At 54.2% G+C, this 13,459-nt stretch overlaps 1 protein-coding gene across 7 annotated transcripts in view; it reads left to right on the top strand.

Moving 5' to 3' along the window:
* CPNE2 (copine 2) overlaps nt 1-9,943 on the top strand; it is a 52,334-nt gene extending 42,391 nt beyond the window's left edge. For 4 of the 7 annotated variants that reach the window (XM_060131932.1, XM_060131933.1, XM_060131931.1 and 1 more), the window contains 3 exons: nt 369-502; nt 7,917-8,153; nt 9,508-9,943. In XM_060131932.1, the coding sequence (XP_059987915.1) occupies nt 369-502; nt 7,917-8,153; nt 9,508-9,615 (479 nt within the window). In that variant the 3' untranslated portion in view covers nt 9,616-9,943. Of the gene's footprint in view, nt 1-368; nt 503-3,443; nt 3,570-6,809; nt 7,177-7,273; nt 7,439-7,916; nt 8,154-9,507 lie in introns of those variants that run through there. The other 3 variants (XR_009537248.1, XR_009537249.1, XR_009537250.1) reach the window with 3 other exon arrangements.
* The last annotated feature ends 3,516 nt before the right edge of the window (nt 9,944-13,459 follow it).

A 13,459-nucleotide genomic window follows, 5' to 3' on the forward strand; every position in this document is an offset into this window, starting at 1 on the left:
TCCCTGTGACCCCAAAGTATTACCGCAGGTTCTGCCCATGCCTTCTCTGGGAGGAGCCTGCTGGACACCCTCCTGCCAGCTTCCCGAGGGTGTAGATTACTAGTCTCCTTGACAGACAAGGAAACAGGCTTAAATAACTTCCCCCAGATCTCACAGCTAAGAAGTGGTAAAGGCAGGAATTGGAACTAAGGTCAGACTCCACGTTCAGGGCTCCTTACACCACTCTGGCCCTGCCCTCCGGAGCTTCCAGTACCACAGGGCCCAGACTGGCCACGGCAGGGGGCATTTGGGGTGGGCAGCAATTGGGATGAGAGTGGGTGCAGGGTCAGGGAGGACCTGGCTGATCCAGAGTCTTCTCCCCGAGGCAGGCGTGGACGGCATCGCCCAGGCATATTCGGCTTGCCTGCCCCACATCCGCTTCTACGGTCCCACCAATTTCTCTCCTATCGTCAACCACGTGGCCCGGTTTGCGGCCCAAGCCACGCAGCAGCAGACAGCCATGGTGAGTAGGTGATCACCGGCGTGGACGTGCAGGATAGGGCTGGCACAGGCTGGGCCTTCCCTGCCAGATGGAGGTCTGTCCTTCCTACCCTACCCACCCGTGGGGCTGGCTGGCGAGCTGGATGTTCTGCCTCCCCTTGTTCTAAAATCCTAGGTGAGCCCCGGCCTCTCCACCTTAGTTTACTAGCATGGATGGGAAGGGGGTTGAAAGCAGCTCAACTTGACTGGTTCTGGATTCCTGGAGCACAGACTCCAGGACAGACAGCAATTCCATCCGTTCGGTGCTTAGTAGGAAATAGGGGCTGTGATTAATGGGAAGTGCCTCCAGGCAGAGGGAAACCCGGAGACTGTAGTCCCTGCAGCCCTCAGGCTGACCCTCTGGGCCACCCAGTTCCCATTAGAGCAGCCGCCACCTCACGCTGAAGGGTTTGGAACCGTCTGGCCCGGGTCCGGCGCTCAGTGACGAGGCTCAAGCCTGAGGCTGCCAGGGCTGCTGTGTGGCATCTGGAATATATGGCAGACGGCCATCCTGGGCAGCTGCATCCCAGGTCCTCTCCCTGCACCTAGCTCCAGGCCCAGTGCTGGAGTCACCAAGGGTCACCTTGCCCACCTCGCCTGCCATCCACCAGCCCCTGCCCCAGGGCTACGGCCCCGAGGAGCTGAGCCAAGTCTGGGAACCCAGCACCCGGCCCTAGGGTGGTGGAGCCCGGGCTGGGACGTGGGTCCAACTCCCACCTGACCAGGCCCCCGAGCCACCGCCACAGCCTCTGCCCCTGTGTGGGCTTCCTCCTCCCCTGGAAGGAAAGGGTTGCTGCACAAGTGCTGAAGTCCTTTCCTGACTGTCCTTTTCACTCTGCCTCCAAAATACTATCCTCAACTCGCTCGCTTCCCCATTACCACGGCCACTGTCATCTCTCATTGGACACCACGGCCGTCCCCTCACCCCTCTTGCCCCTCCTATCCATGCTCCTGCTAGAGGGTCCTTTAACTGTGCACATCAGATCCTACCCCCTCCTGGCATCTCCTTCCCGCAACCCCACACCCCTTCCTTTACTTGTGACCATTCCACCACTGACCTTGTTCCTATTCCTCAAAGACACCAAGCTTGTCTCCCAGCAGATCCTTTGTTCTGCCGTCTCTTCTGCTTGGAGGTTCTTCTCCTCTCTCCCTGGCTTGCTCTGTCCCATCCCTCAGTGTCCCTCAAACGCCACCTCCCTGCAGCCTTCCTTGCCCACCCACCTGAAACCTATCTCCTGCCTTCTCTGTTTATTCCTGTCTGGACTCTGATGACGGTGGCAACATCTCCTTCACATACTCCACGTTTCTGTCTACTGGGTGTCTCCCTGGTTGGCCTCTCAGCCCCACAGTGTTGTCCGTCATCTACTTGGTGGCCCATGCTGTGGCAGACGCTCGTGTTCTGGGAACGGATGGATTTAAGTTGGCCCCTTTTGTGTGCTGTGCACTGTGCGAGGAGCTGGGAAGAGGTGACTCAGCCAGGGCCTCTCTCAGAAGGAAAGGAACCTGGTCCCATTGGGACTGCCCAGAGGAGGGAGGCACCTGCTCAGTCACCGAGGTAGAGGTTGCCTTCCCGAAGATGGAGGCAAAGATAAAAGAAGGGGAGGTTATGAGAAAGAGAGGAGGACACCAGGGCCAGCCTGGGGAGGGCAGGACAGCAGTATGTGTGGTCTGTCTGGGAGGCAGCAGAGGGTCTGTGGGAAAGGGGGTCCTGGGGTCAGCCTGCCAGGGTTTGAATCCAGCCCCTGCCCATCCCTCACTGGGTGACCTGGGTAAACTTACCCTCTCTGAGCCTTGTTTGTACCATAGGAATACTAATAGGACCTACCTTAAGGAGGTGGTGTTAGGGTTAAATGTGATAACACAACAGCTGGCACCCAAAGAGACCTGAGGATGAGGAAGGACAGGTGGCAGAGCATTCTGGGAAGAGCCCCCCAGGCAGAGGGGATGGCAGATGCTAGTGATGGAGGTCAGTGCACGATGTCAGACTGAAGATGGTCCTGGTCGTTTCTGCTTCAAGGAGTGTGACTTGCTCTAGTCCTGGTCTTGGTGATGGCAGCTGAGGGCCTGAGACAAGTCCCTTCCTGCCCTGAGCCTATTTCCTTTATGAACTGGGACAAGTGGGGAGGACCTGGGAGTGGTGTTTTTAAATTCCTGGGGTGCTGGGCTAGAGCTGGATGGAGGGGGCAGAGTGAGGGGTAGCCCCTCAGCTTGCACACCCTTTGGATGCCTAAGCCAGCCAGGCCATTGTCCCGCCCAGACTTATCTGCCTGAACCAGCTTTCAGAGGGATGGAAGAAAGGCCTGCATTCTTGTTTAGCCTGCATTCTTGTTTAAGGGAAAAAAAAGGGGCGGAGCAGGAATGAAGGCCAGTGTTCCTCTCAGGCTCTTTCACCTGCCAGGCAGGGGCAGGACTGGGCAGGAGATGAGGTCCTGGGGAGAAGGGGCCTGTGTCTGCTGGATCCTAGGGGAGGGGCTTGGGCCCTGGGGACCACCAGGAAGGTGTCTTTGCATTCTGGGGAACAGCTGCTGAGGGCCCTCTAGAGGGAAGAACTGGGCCCTTTCTGTGAACAAGTCCTAATCCTCACAGTACCCCAGCCGCTTTCGTCATGACCAGGTCCTCCCAACCTGAGGAGGCAGCCTTCCCTGGGGAAGCGCTGTTACCCACCCCAGCTGTGTGACTTTCGGCCAGCATCTCTGGGCTGCAGGAGGCGAGCCAGGGGTCTCTACTAGCCTCTCCTACTCTGATGTCCCAGAAGATACAGATAATTCTCTACCTCCTGCCTTTACTCCGTCCATCTCACCGTGCACTGAAGGTGGGGATGCCTCAAGGTTTGGAGGCCCATCGACCTGGTTCAGACCCCAGCTCCCGCACTTCCTGACTGTGTGACCCAGAGCAGGTTGCTTATTAAGCTCTCTGAACTTCAGTTTTCTCACCTGTACAATGAGGATGATGGAACAGTACCTGCCTAATAGAAGCACTGCAAGGATTCAACCAGCTCGGCATCCAAATTGCTCAGCACAGCGCCTGGCACACAATAGCACCTAATAAACGTGAGCGGATGAATCTTCTTAGGACACCTCTTGGGCCGGCATTTGGTGATGCTGAGCCCATGTAGGCCTAAGGCAAAAGGAAATAATTTGTGCATTACCTGATGCTTTCATACAGCTGCTTGTGTGGCTTCATCCTCCCTGTCCCCCACACACGAGCATGCATGCACACCCACGCACAGGAAATCAGGACCACGCACAGGAAATCAAGAGCAGATGGTGGAAGCATCTCTCTAGGCAGGCCTGTGTTCTCCCATTCATTCACGCAGCTCATCTCTACCGCGTATGTTTCTCTGTGGCACTGGGGAGACCATGATGCGCAAGCCAGAGCCTCTGCCCTTCCAGGACCTGTGGTCTTGTGGGGAGCCAGGCCAGGAACAGCAGCTGTGATGCCAGCCAATTAAAACTGTGATGACAGAATTATAGGATTATGAAGGTGGCATCTAACCCGACAGAGGGCTCAGGGCAGGCTTCCTGGAAAAGTGATGTCCAAGCTGAGACTTGGAGGATGCTTAAGAGTTAGTCTCGTAAAGGGTGTGTATGTGTGTGCGTGTGCATGTGTGGAGTGTCCCGGGCAGAGGGAACAGCATAGGCAAAGGCTTGGAGGCATGGTGTGTGGTGTAACTAAGGGAAGGAGTGTGATGTAAGAGGGGTGGGTGGGGGTGGATGAGGTTGAGAAGGTAGGCCAGCTCCCACAAATGCCTTTGAAGCCAGTAAGGAATCTGGATTTTCTCTTAAGGGCAGTGGGGAGTCACTGAAAGGTATTAAGAGGTTGGGTGGTACCAGGGGACTCCTACTGTGGGGCCTCATCCTTCCCTCTGCTCTGACCCATGTGACTTGGGCCTTCCCATCCATGGCCCATTGATAGTTGGCTACCTAGGCACCTGGTGCCAGAGTGGAGGGGGAACTGGGAAGCAGCCAGCACCCTGGAAATTTCCCTCCACTCCCCAAGGCCCTCAGCAGCCAACTTCTCAGAAATAAGCTAGGGATGAGTGCAACTTCCCCGGACTCTGCCTGGAACTGTTGTGGTCAAGTCAGTTTCTTATAAATCAAATCACATGTTAAATGCATTAGGGGAAGTGGCTATTTACAGCCCTAGAAGCCTGAAGAACCTCTTGGGTAAATGCTAGAGATACTCTGTCCTTGAAATGTGTTGGAAATTTGGGGTTTGGGTTCGACCTGGCAGCAGTTGGCTGTGTTTATGGAGCCCGCACAGGGTGCCAGGCCCCTGAGATGCAGAGGTGTGAGGGGAGGGGCTGCCCTGAGGAGCTCTAAGGGCATGGGGGGAGAGGAGTATCCAGAGAAGCCTGCCCCAAGGGGTAATCGCTGGCAGCGAAAGCAGAGCTCAGGGCTTGGGGGAGCCCTCACATCCACTCGGGATGGAGGAGTAGACGCTCAGAGAGGTCTTGGAGCTGTGGCTGGGGAGGGTACGCCAGGCAGAAGAAAGTAAACCAGGAAAGGCATGGAGGTGGAAAAGCTTGGGGTAGGGTAGACCAGGACTATGCATGGGGACAGCAGAGGCTCTTCCCACCTCCTCCTGCCTGATTCCACCCTTTTCTCCCCTTCCACAGCCCCCCCCCACCTCCCCTCTGTCTTGGGGATGGGATCATGGACCCCTAGGGTTGCAGTAGACCTTAGAGGCTACTGGACAACCTCATTTTTGCCTGGGATGGGCATGAAGCCTAGGACTTGTCAGTGGCACTTCGCTTCTCCCTGCCAGGCCCCACTATTGGAAAGACAGCTACTGGCCACTGCTGCCATTGTGGAAAGAGCCCTAACTTTGGAGTTAAGGCTTGGGCTTGAATCTCAGCTGTGCCATTCCTGGCTGTGAGTCCTTGAGCAAGTCACTGAACCTCTCTCAGCCTAAGCCTGTCTCCCCAACCTCCAAAAGGAGAATCCCAGCGTGAGGATGACACGGAGCATGTGTAGTCACCACCACCGTGACTCACCTTTTCAGTTGGTGCCTACTGTTCTGCAGGAACCCAGGCCGTGGGGAAGAAGGCTCCAAGGCTGTGAGGGAGGCCTCGGCCTGCGTGCTCCAAGTCTCCTAATGTAGACACGTGGCTGGTGGAAAGGGAGAGCCAAGAGGGCCATGTGGGGAGGAGGGTGGGAGACAGCCATCAGAGCTGGAGGGGGCTTGGAGACCAGTCCCACCCCGAGTGGTGAGGCCTGTCACCCAAGGCCAAGTATTCTTTTCTGTCCTCATTGCTAGGCCTCTCAATGCCTTCTTCCCTCCTGCCAGCCTAGGTGCCCCAGAAATACTGCCATGGACTATTTTTGGTGGGATGGAAGTGGGGTTAGAGGGCCACTTAGGGAAGGGGTGCTGGCTAGAACGATGGTGGGCTATGAGGGGACAAGGGTCTGGATGAGCTTATGAGGTGCCCCTCAACCCCAGGAATGGGGACTGGCAGCAGCAGCCCTCCACTACAGGAATTCGGGCTGCCATCTCCATAGCAACAGGTATCCATCCCCAGCCAAGCTTTTGGCCTCTTAAAGGTACTGTTCAGGAGGAGTTGGACTACTGCTGTCGAGGGTTGGGGGTTAGGATGGTGGCATTCGTACCTCCACATGGTTCATTCCTTTCAGGTTGTGCTTGGGGGATAGGCAGGAGAGCTAGGCATCCTCGATGGCTGAACATGTGGTCTCTGTATGTTTCCCAGGGAGCAAATGGCTTTGCTGGGTGAGAAGGTGGCCAAATGATGACTTGGGGGCTAGCTTGGTTCTGCCCTTTTTAGCTCCATGACCTTGACTAGTCTGGGTCCCCGTTTCCTCTCCTGAGAATCAGAAGGGTCAGAAGAGAAGGCAGAAGCCCCAAACAGAGAACATTAGGGCCACAAGGGCTTTTCTGTTCATCTTATGTATGGGGAAAACTGAGTTCCCCAAAAGGGGCCAGAGGATGCTAAGCACAGAGCCGAGTTGAAAATGAGGTCTTAGGCAGCTAGGAATGCTGGGGCTTCCAGTGAGATCATCCAGTGAGATTTCCTGAACTTCATTCACTCACTCCCCACCTCCAGTCTATGCTATGGCCACCTGTCACCTACACTAATTATTCATATTTTTTTCATGTAAATAATTTTATAAAGAAACTATAACCCACTCTAAGGGAAAAGTTACTTACCACTTGCCATAGAGAGTAACAGTAAAAATAAATACACCAGGCTGCAGAGTGGTGTCAAAGTCTACCTAGAGACTGCTGTCCCTGGAGCTCTGAGCTTCCTGCCTTTTCTCTCTTTTTTTAATAAGGAAGGTTAGCAAGAGGGACACATAAGCACCAAACTGAGACTGCCTCCTGGGTGCAGTTTGTAGAATTCAAAGACCACTGCAAAACCAATACCCTGGGCTTCCCTGGTGGCGTAGTGTTTGAGAATCTGCCTGCTAATGCAGGGGACACGGGTTCGAGCCCTGGTCCGGGAAGACCCCACATGCCATGGAGCAGCTGGGCCCGTGAGCCACAATTACTGAACTTGCGCATCTGGAGCCTGTGCTCTGCAACAAGAGAGGCCGCGACAGTGAGAGGCCCGCGCACCGCGATGAAGAGTGGCCCCCGCTCGCTGCAACTAGAGAAAGCTCTCGCACAGAAACGAAGACCCAACACAGCAAAAATAAATAAGTAAATAAACTCCTAGCCCCAACATCTTCTTTAAAAAAAAAAAAAAACCAATACCCTTTCCACTGTGACTGATGCTGTGTCTGGGGTGTGCCTCCAGGTCTGCTTGTTGCCAGCAGAGTCCCACAATCCCAGAAGCACTGACCTAGATGATCTGCTTAGCTCCTGCAAGGGGTCTCTGAGGCCGGCTGTGGTAATGGGGAACGAGCAGCATCACCGGTGTTCACGTGAAGGTGGAGCAGAGAAGGGGAGGCTGCTCCCAGAGTCCACAAGCCAGAATGCATATTCCTCACCAGCCGTGGGCCTCACTCTGCCACAGATGCAGCTGTCGTTTACCGAGCCAGCGTGGTCTCTCTGAGAGGTGCAGGAATTCCCACTTTGCAGACGAAGGAACTGAGGCACGGCGAGTTGAGTCAGTTGCCCAGAGTCCCACGGTGTAGCCACTGTCAGAGCCAGGCCTGGAGTCTGGGGCTCTCAAACCCCCAAGCTGGGGAGTCTGACATTACACAGGGCAGGAGGAAGAGAGCAGTTTGTGCTTCCAGCTGTGACGGAGGAGAGGCCTACAGGGCCCAAGCACTGAGAGGTGGCTGCCTAGGGAGGTGGCTAGGGTTCAGCAACAGCTCGGGGAGACGAGCCACCTTCCTCCCAGGGGTCAGAGGGTTTGGGGAGATTGGGAAAGGACGGAGGGGAAGGGTGGCCAGGGGCCGAGGGCTGTGCTGAGCGCCTGTTGACCCCCTCCACAGCAATACTTCATCCTCCTTATCATCACGGACGGTGTCATCAGCGACATGGAGGAGACGCGGCACGCCGTGGTGCAGGCCTCCAAGCTGCCCATGTCCATCATCATCGTGGGCGTGGGTAACGCCGACTTCGCTGCCATGGAGTTCCTGGACGGGGACAACCGCACGCTGCGCTCCCACACAGGGGAGGAGGCAGCTCGCGATATCGTGCAGTTCGTGCCCTTTCGAGAATTCCGCAACGTGAGTGTGGGCCCGGGCTGGGGAGGAGGCGGTTACAGGACCCCAGCAACCATAGTTAATAATCCAGAATGAAGGCGCTGGGATTGTCTGCCCAATCCTAGGCTCCTCTACCCTCAGCTCTGTTGACTACGTACCTCCTGAGAGCCTACTACCCGCCTGGCACCATGCAAGGCCCTGCCCCCAGGTGAGGCCATATGACAGTTGCATGAGCACTTGCTTCAGCAAGCTGACAGAACTCAAGGGAGTAGTGCCCAGTCCAGACTGGGGCTCCAGGACAGGGGTTCCCGGAGGACCTGCCCTCTAAACCTGAATCAGAAGTCGGCGTCATCCATGCGGGGGAAAGCACTCCAGTAGAAAGAGATGAGAGTAAGGCCCAGAGGCGTGAGGGGCTTTCCAGGAAATCAAACCTCGCCAGCCGCCTCTCTTCAGGTGGAAAACAGGGCCCATCTTAGGATGGCCTCCTCTCCCTGAGGGCCGCTCTAGGAGGAACTGGTGGCCTCCCTTGCTCCTGGAGGTGGCTCTGGTCCTATCTGCAGGTGACCCAGGTCTGCTTACAAGGAGGCTGGCATTAGCTCCCTGGTTGCTGTCCTTGCAGCTGGGCCCGCAGGCAGCCCCAGAGGGATCAGTCTGTCAGATGCCAGCCTGGCGCCTAGCTTTCATTTGACCAGAGGCACACTGTATAGCCTCGGGCAAGTCCGTGACCTTTCCTCCTGGCCTCGGCTGCCTCAGCTGTAAGCCTCAGGGTGCTGTGGCTCAGGTCCTGGGAGCCAGTCCCAGCAAGAACTGGCCACTCCGATTTGTAACCACTGGTGCTCACATCTCTGCCCAGTACCCTCTGGGTTTGCCTGAGCTAGTTCAGTTCCTTCCTCTCGAACGTGAGCTTCCTGAGGACAAATGCTGGGTGTTGGCCACCCAGGCACTGCATGGACACTGAACGAGCTCCTGGTGTGCCCAGCCTGTGACTGGGTGCCGAGCAGTGAACCAGACAGTCACAACCCCTTAATACCAGCCAAGAAGGTGCTCAGGAAATGTTTGCCGGATGAGTAGGCCGTGCAGCTCACCTCCACCATCTCTTTCCCCCAAAAGCCTCCCATAGACAGATTCATCCTGAAACGTTACTCCTAGGCACCTCGAGTGCTCAGGTAAGAGCTGCACTTAATGTGAAGGAGAGCACTGCTAAGGGTGGGATTTCAGGCCTGGGCTGGGCTGAGGAACGCTAGTTTTAGACAGCTCTGGTCCTCTGCTCTGGTTTTGTCCTCCAGGGACACCTTCTATACCAGCTCCCTGGGCATGGTGCCCCTCACCACTTCATCCAGTGATCCTTTCTCTCTCCTCTCTCCACCCTACCCTGCAGGCGGCAAAAGAGACCTTGGCGAAAGCTGTGCTGGCAGAGCTGCCCCAACAAGTTGTTCAGTATTTCAAGCATAAAAACCTGCCCCCCACCAACTCGGAGCCTGCCTGAGTGCCAGCCCCCACCCAGCAGCAGCATGCCGGCTGGGCCTCCCACCCTCCCCAGGAACATGCACGCTCACCCTACTTCCTTGTGGGTGGCCTTTTTTTTTTTTCTTTTAAACTGATCCACATTTTTATTTTCTACAACTGGACCTCCACACCCCCAACTTCCTGCAGCCCAGCTGGGCTTCCTTTATTGGAGTCGATTGATGATACTTCCAGGCCAAACCGGCTTCCTCTCCTCCTCTCCCCACCCTTGCCACTCTTAAGTATTGAATGTACTTTGTATAATTTTAGTGGAATTGTTATTAAAGAGAATAAAATTTTTACAATCATAACTGGCTTTTTCCAAGTAACTAGCTGCAGACTCAAAGGAATGTGTCCCCCTGGTGCATGCTGTGTGGTAGCCTGCACCTAATTCCTACTCTGTTTTTTAATACTGTGATCGTGTTCTACTTGTTATACTCAGGGTAATAAAGGAGTTTCAGATGTCCCTGTGTCAGCTCCTTCCTCAGCTGGGACCTGATGGGCTCACTGATCTGGGAAAGGAAACATGAAAACCCCTTCCCCCCAGCAAGCCTGTGAAATTGGTATAATCACTTCTACTTGGGGACATGCATTCCACACAAACAGTAATGCAGCTGTTAAACTGGCACAGAATTTGGCACATCATACTTGCTCAATAAATATCTGTGGGGCAATGAAATGCACGGTCCCTCCCCAGCCTTCTAGGCCCCAGCAGAGCCCATGCTGGCCCAGCCAACAGCACACGGTGCCCCACCCTTCTTCCTCGCGGTCCACGCTGTCTTATGTACCCCACTCCACCACAGCAGTGGCAGTCGCTGCCACCCATGTGCTCCTCCTGCAGGTCTCTCAGGCACTGGAGTACACCCTGTGGTCCGCAGCATGTGAAAGCCTCTTTGGCTTTAGGATGCTAAACAGGGCTGCTTCTGTCCCTGCTGCAGCAGCCGTTGGTTTCTATCACACACCCCACCCTGGGCTTGGGCCCAACCTCACGAAACCAGCTAGGTGACGCATCTCTGAAACCCCAGCCGTCTGGCCTGTTCCCTTCTCTCCTCCAAAGAACACATCTTTCTCTTTTGTCTACTTCCTCCTTAGAGCTCCAGTCAGCCCCTTTGCCACAGGCTCATGTGCAACCAACAACTCACATTCATATTAATAAGCACATTACAGGCATAATCTTGAACCTTTCCACCAGCCCCTGCCTGTGACCATTTCAGAGATGAGGAAACAAGCAGAGAGGCTAACTGAATCTATTAGAGGCAGAGCCAGAACTCAGCTCCATGTCTGGCCAACTCCACAGAGCCCACACTTGTTCCACTGCACTGAATGTCTTCCCGTGACTATGGGGGAGTGTTCTGCTCAACCTGCTGCTGACTTTGTCCTTCCCCTCCAATGAAACTGGGCAGTCAGACATCTCGACCTACTCTCCCAGGTCAGCAATTCTTACCAGTGGTCTGCTAGACCTGGCTGGTGCGCCAGGGAAGTTCCTAGCTCCAGGTGCCTGGTAAGCTCAGGAGTCGGTGTTTATCTGGTGGGAGCAAGCGAGGGACATCTGTATCCTAGGCTTCCAATCCTCTTCTGATTCCGTGGCCACCAAAAGCCAGCTGAAATATCCTCGAGGGACACCTTCACTTCTCCTGAGAGGGCTGCAGGACTGCAGGGAGCCGTGATTTCCTCAGGGACCTTTGGGAAATCACAGCACAGAAGCCCAGAGGCCAGCTCGGCACTGTGGGTAGAAACCCAGGACCAGCGCGTCTGCCTCCTCTGGTTCACACCCAGCCCTTGCTCAGGATAGCTGCAAGACTGCGTGATGGTTGAAATAACACGTGACTGCTTCCTTTACCCTCCCGTTTCGTAGCTGAAGTGTCTAGCTGGATGTCAGATCCAGGGAAGTTTGTATCCAACTCAGCCTGGGGGAATCTGTCAAGTTCTGATCGACCAGAGGCCTCTATAGTGGAACAGCCTTCTCCTCCCAGCCCCACATCCCCTCCTTAGCCCCTCAGGGGATGGGTGTATTGGGGCGACACCTGATGCAGACCTCTCCCTTACACCCCCCCATGGGAATAATTTACCAGACTGGTGAAGCTATGGAGACTGACATCTACTGGGCCGGGTTAAGGTAGACTCCCTGCCTTGCATCAGGGCCCATCATAAATGCTCCAACTCCTATGGACCACCTACCTCAGTGTGGTGCCGGCAGCCCCCACTTCACAGCTGCATGAGGGAGCAGACCCAGCCATCTTTCTTCCCCCTTCTCTGCCTGAGGTTGGGTGGATCAGTCAAACAAGCCTTCTACTCCCAGCTGGTTTGAGTTCACCAGGGAAAGGAATGTCCTGAACTCCTGACCAGGCAAACCACCACTTAAAAAACAAACCAAGATAAGTTAAATCCTGGGGATGTAATGTGCAGCATGGTGACTATAGTTAATAATAGCAGATTGTATATTTGAAAGTTGCTGAGTAGATCTCAAAAATTTTCATAAGAAAAATATGTTTTGGTAACTATGTGTGGTGATGGATCATTTCACAATATATACAATTATTTAATAATTACATTGTACACCTGAAACTAACGTTATATGTCAACTGTATTTCAATAAAAACAAACCAAGCCTTGGTGCTGCTATTTGGTTCTTGCACATGGACAGTAGGATGAAAAGTGAACTTGGAAATCTGACTAAAAGGCTCCTTTACCCGTGAATCACCTCCACTGAGGCGTGGGCACCGGCATTTGTTTTAAAGTTTCATTGAAACCACAGAAAACCCGACTTAGAAATAAAGGCTCAAATTAAAATTCTGGTTCTGATACTTACCTGTGTGACCTTGGGCAAGTCAGTGAATCACTGTGAATTTCGGTTTCCTCTATAAAATGTAGAGAAGGGCTGTTTCACAGGACTTTTTTTCAGGATGAAAGACACTACAGTCTGCAAACATCTCAAACAGTGCCTGGCTCGTCCATAGTGGGCCCTCAGTAAATGCTCACCGATAAACAAACCGACATAAGGGATAATGATGTGCATGACCATGTCTGAAACAGTGAGGTAGATGCCCAGCTGATGGCTAAAGCTCACAGTGGAGGTTGTCTCTGGGTTGTGCTGCCCACGGCTCTGTGAAACTGATGCTGGGCCACCTTCTGCCTATTAGTGCTATGACGCTCCCTCTTTCCCTAAACCATTGCTCCAGCAGGTAAGGGAGCAAAATATCAGCTCTTGCCAGCATCACTAAGGCATAAATGGGCAACTGGCTTCTTGTGTTCAACACTATGAAAGTGTTGCCAGATCTAGCCTCCCACCAAGCAGAACTTGCATTCCATACTGTTACGTGTAAGTGGGCTGGGCACGCCAAGAAATCAAGAAAGATCCAAGTCCAAGTGATGGTGCACTGCCGCTGAGCTCTCTCTCCTTTTTGTTTTTCTGGAGGGGCTTAAGACGACAGCTGAGCTACATACCCACGGTTAGGACACCCGAGCCAAGGAACTGGGTGTGCCTGAGCAATTAACATTTAGCTAAGAGGGAAGCACACAGCAGAAGCTGGTGGTTGGAGCTCTGATGACCAGATCCAACCCGTCATCATGTCAGTGTTCTACCTGCAACTGAGAAATGCCAGTAGGATGGATAAACCTGCCATAAACACCACAGAAGCTCTAGACGATCTACCCAGAAATGGGGGAGGCTGAGGGTAACAGTACTAATGAGGATGGTTACCATTTTCTGAGCATCAGATACCACATCAAGTAGCTCTTATAGATCCTCTTTCACCCTCACTAGGAAGTTGGTGTCCTGATTCCTATCTACTGAGGAGGAAACAGAGGCCTGGAGAGGTTAAGGACTT

The sequence above is a fragment of the Lagenorhynchus albirostris genome, chromosome 19 (assembly GCF_949774975.1).
Source record: "Lagenorhynchus albirostris chromosome 19, mLagAlb1.1, whole genome shotgun sequence".
In the NCBI taxonomy this organism is placed as follows: Eukaryota; Metazoa; Chordata; class Mammalia; order Artiodactyla; family Delphinidae; genus Lagenorhynchus; species Lagenorhynchus albirostris.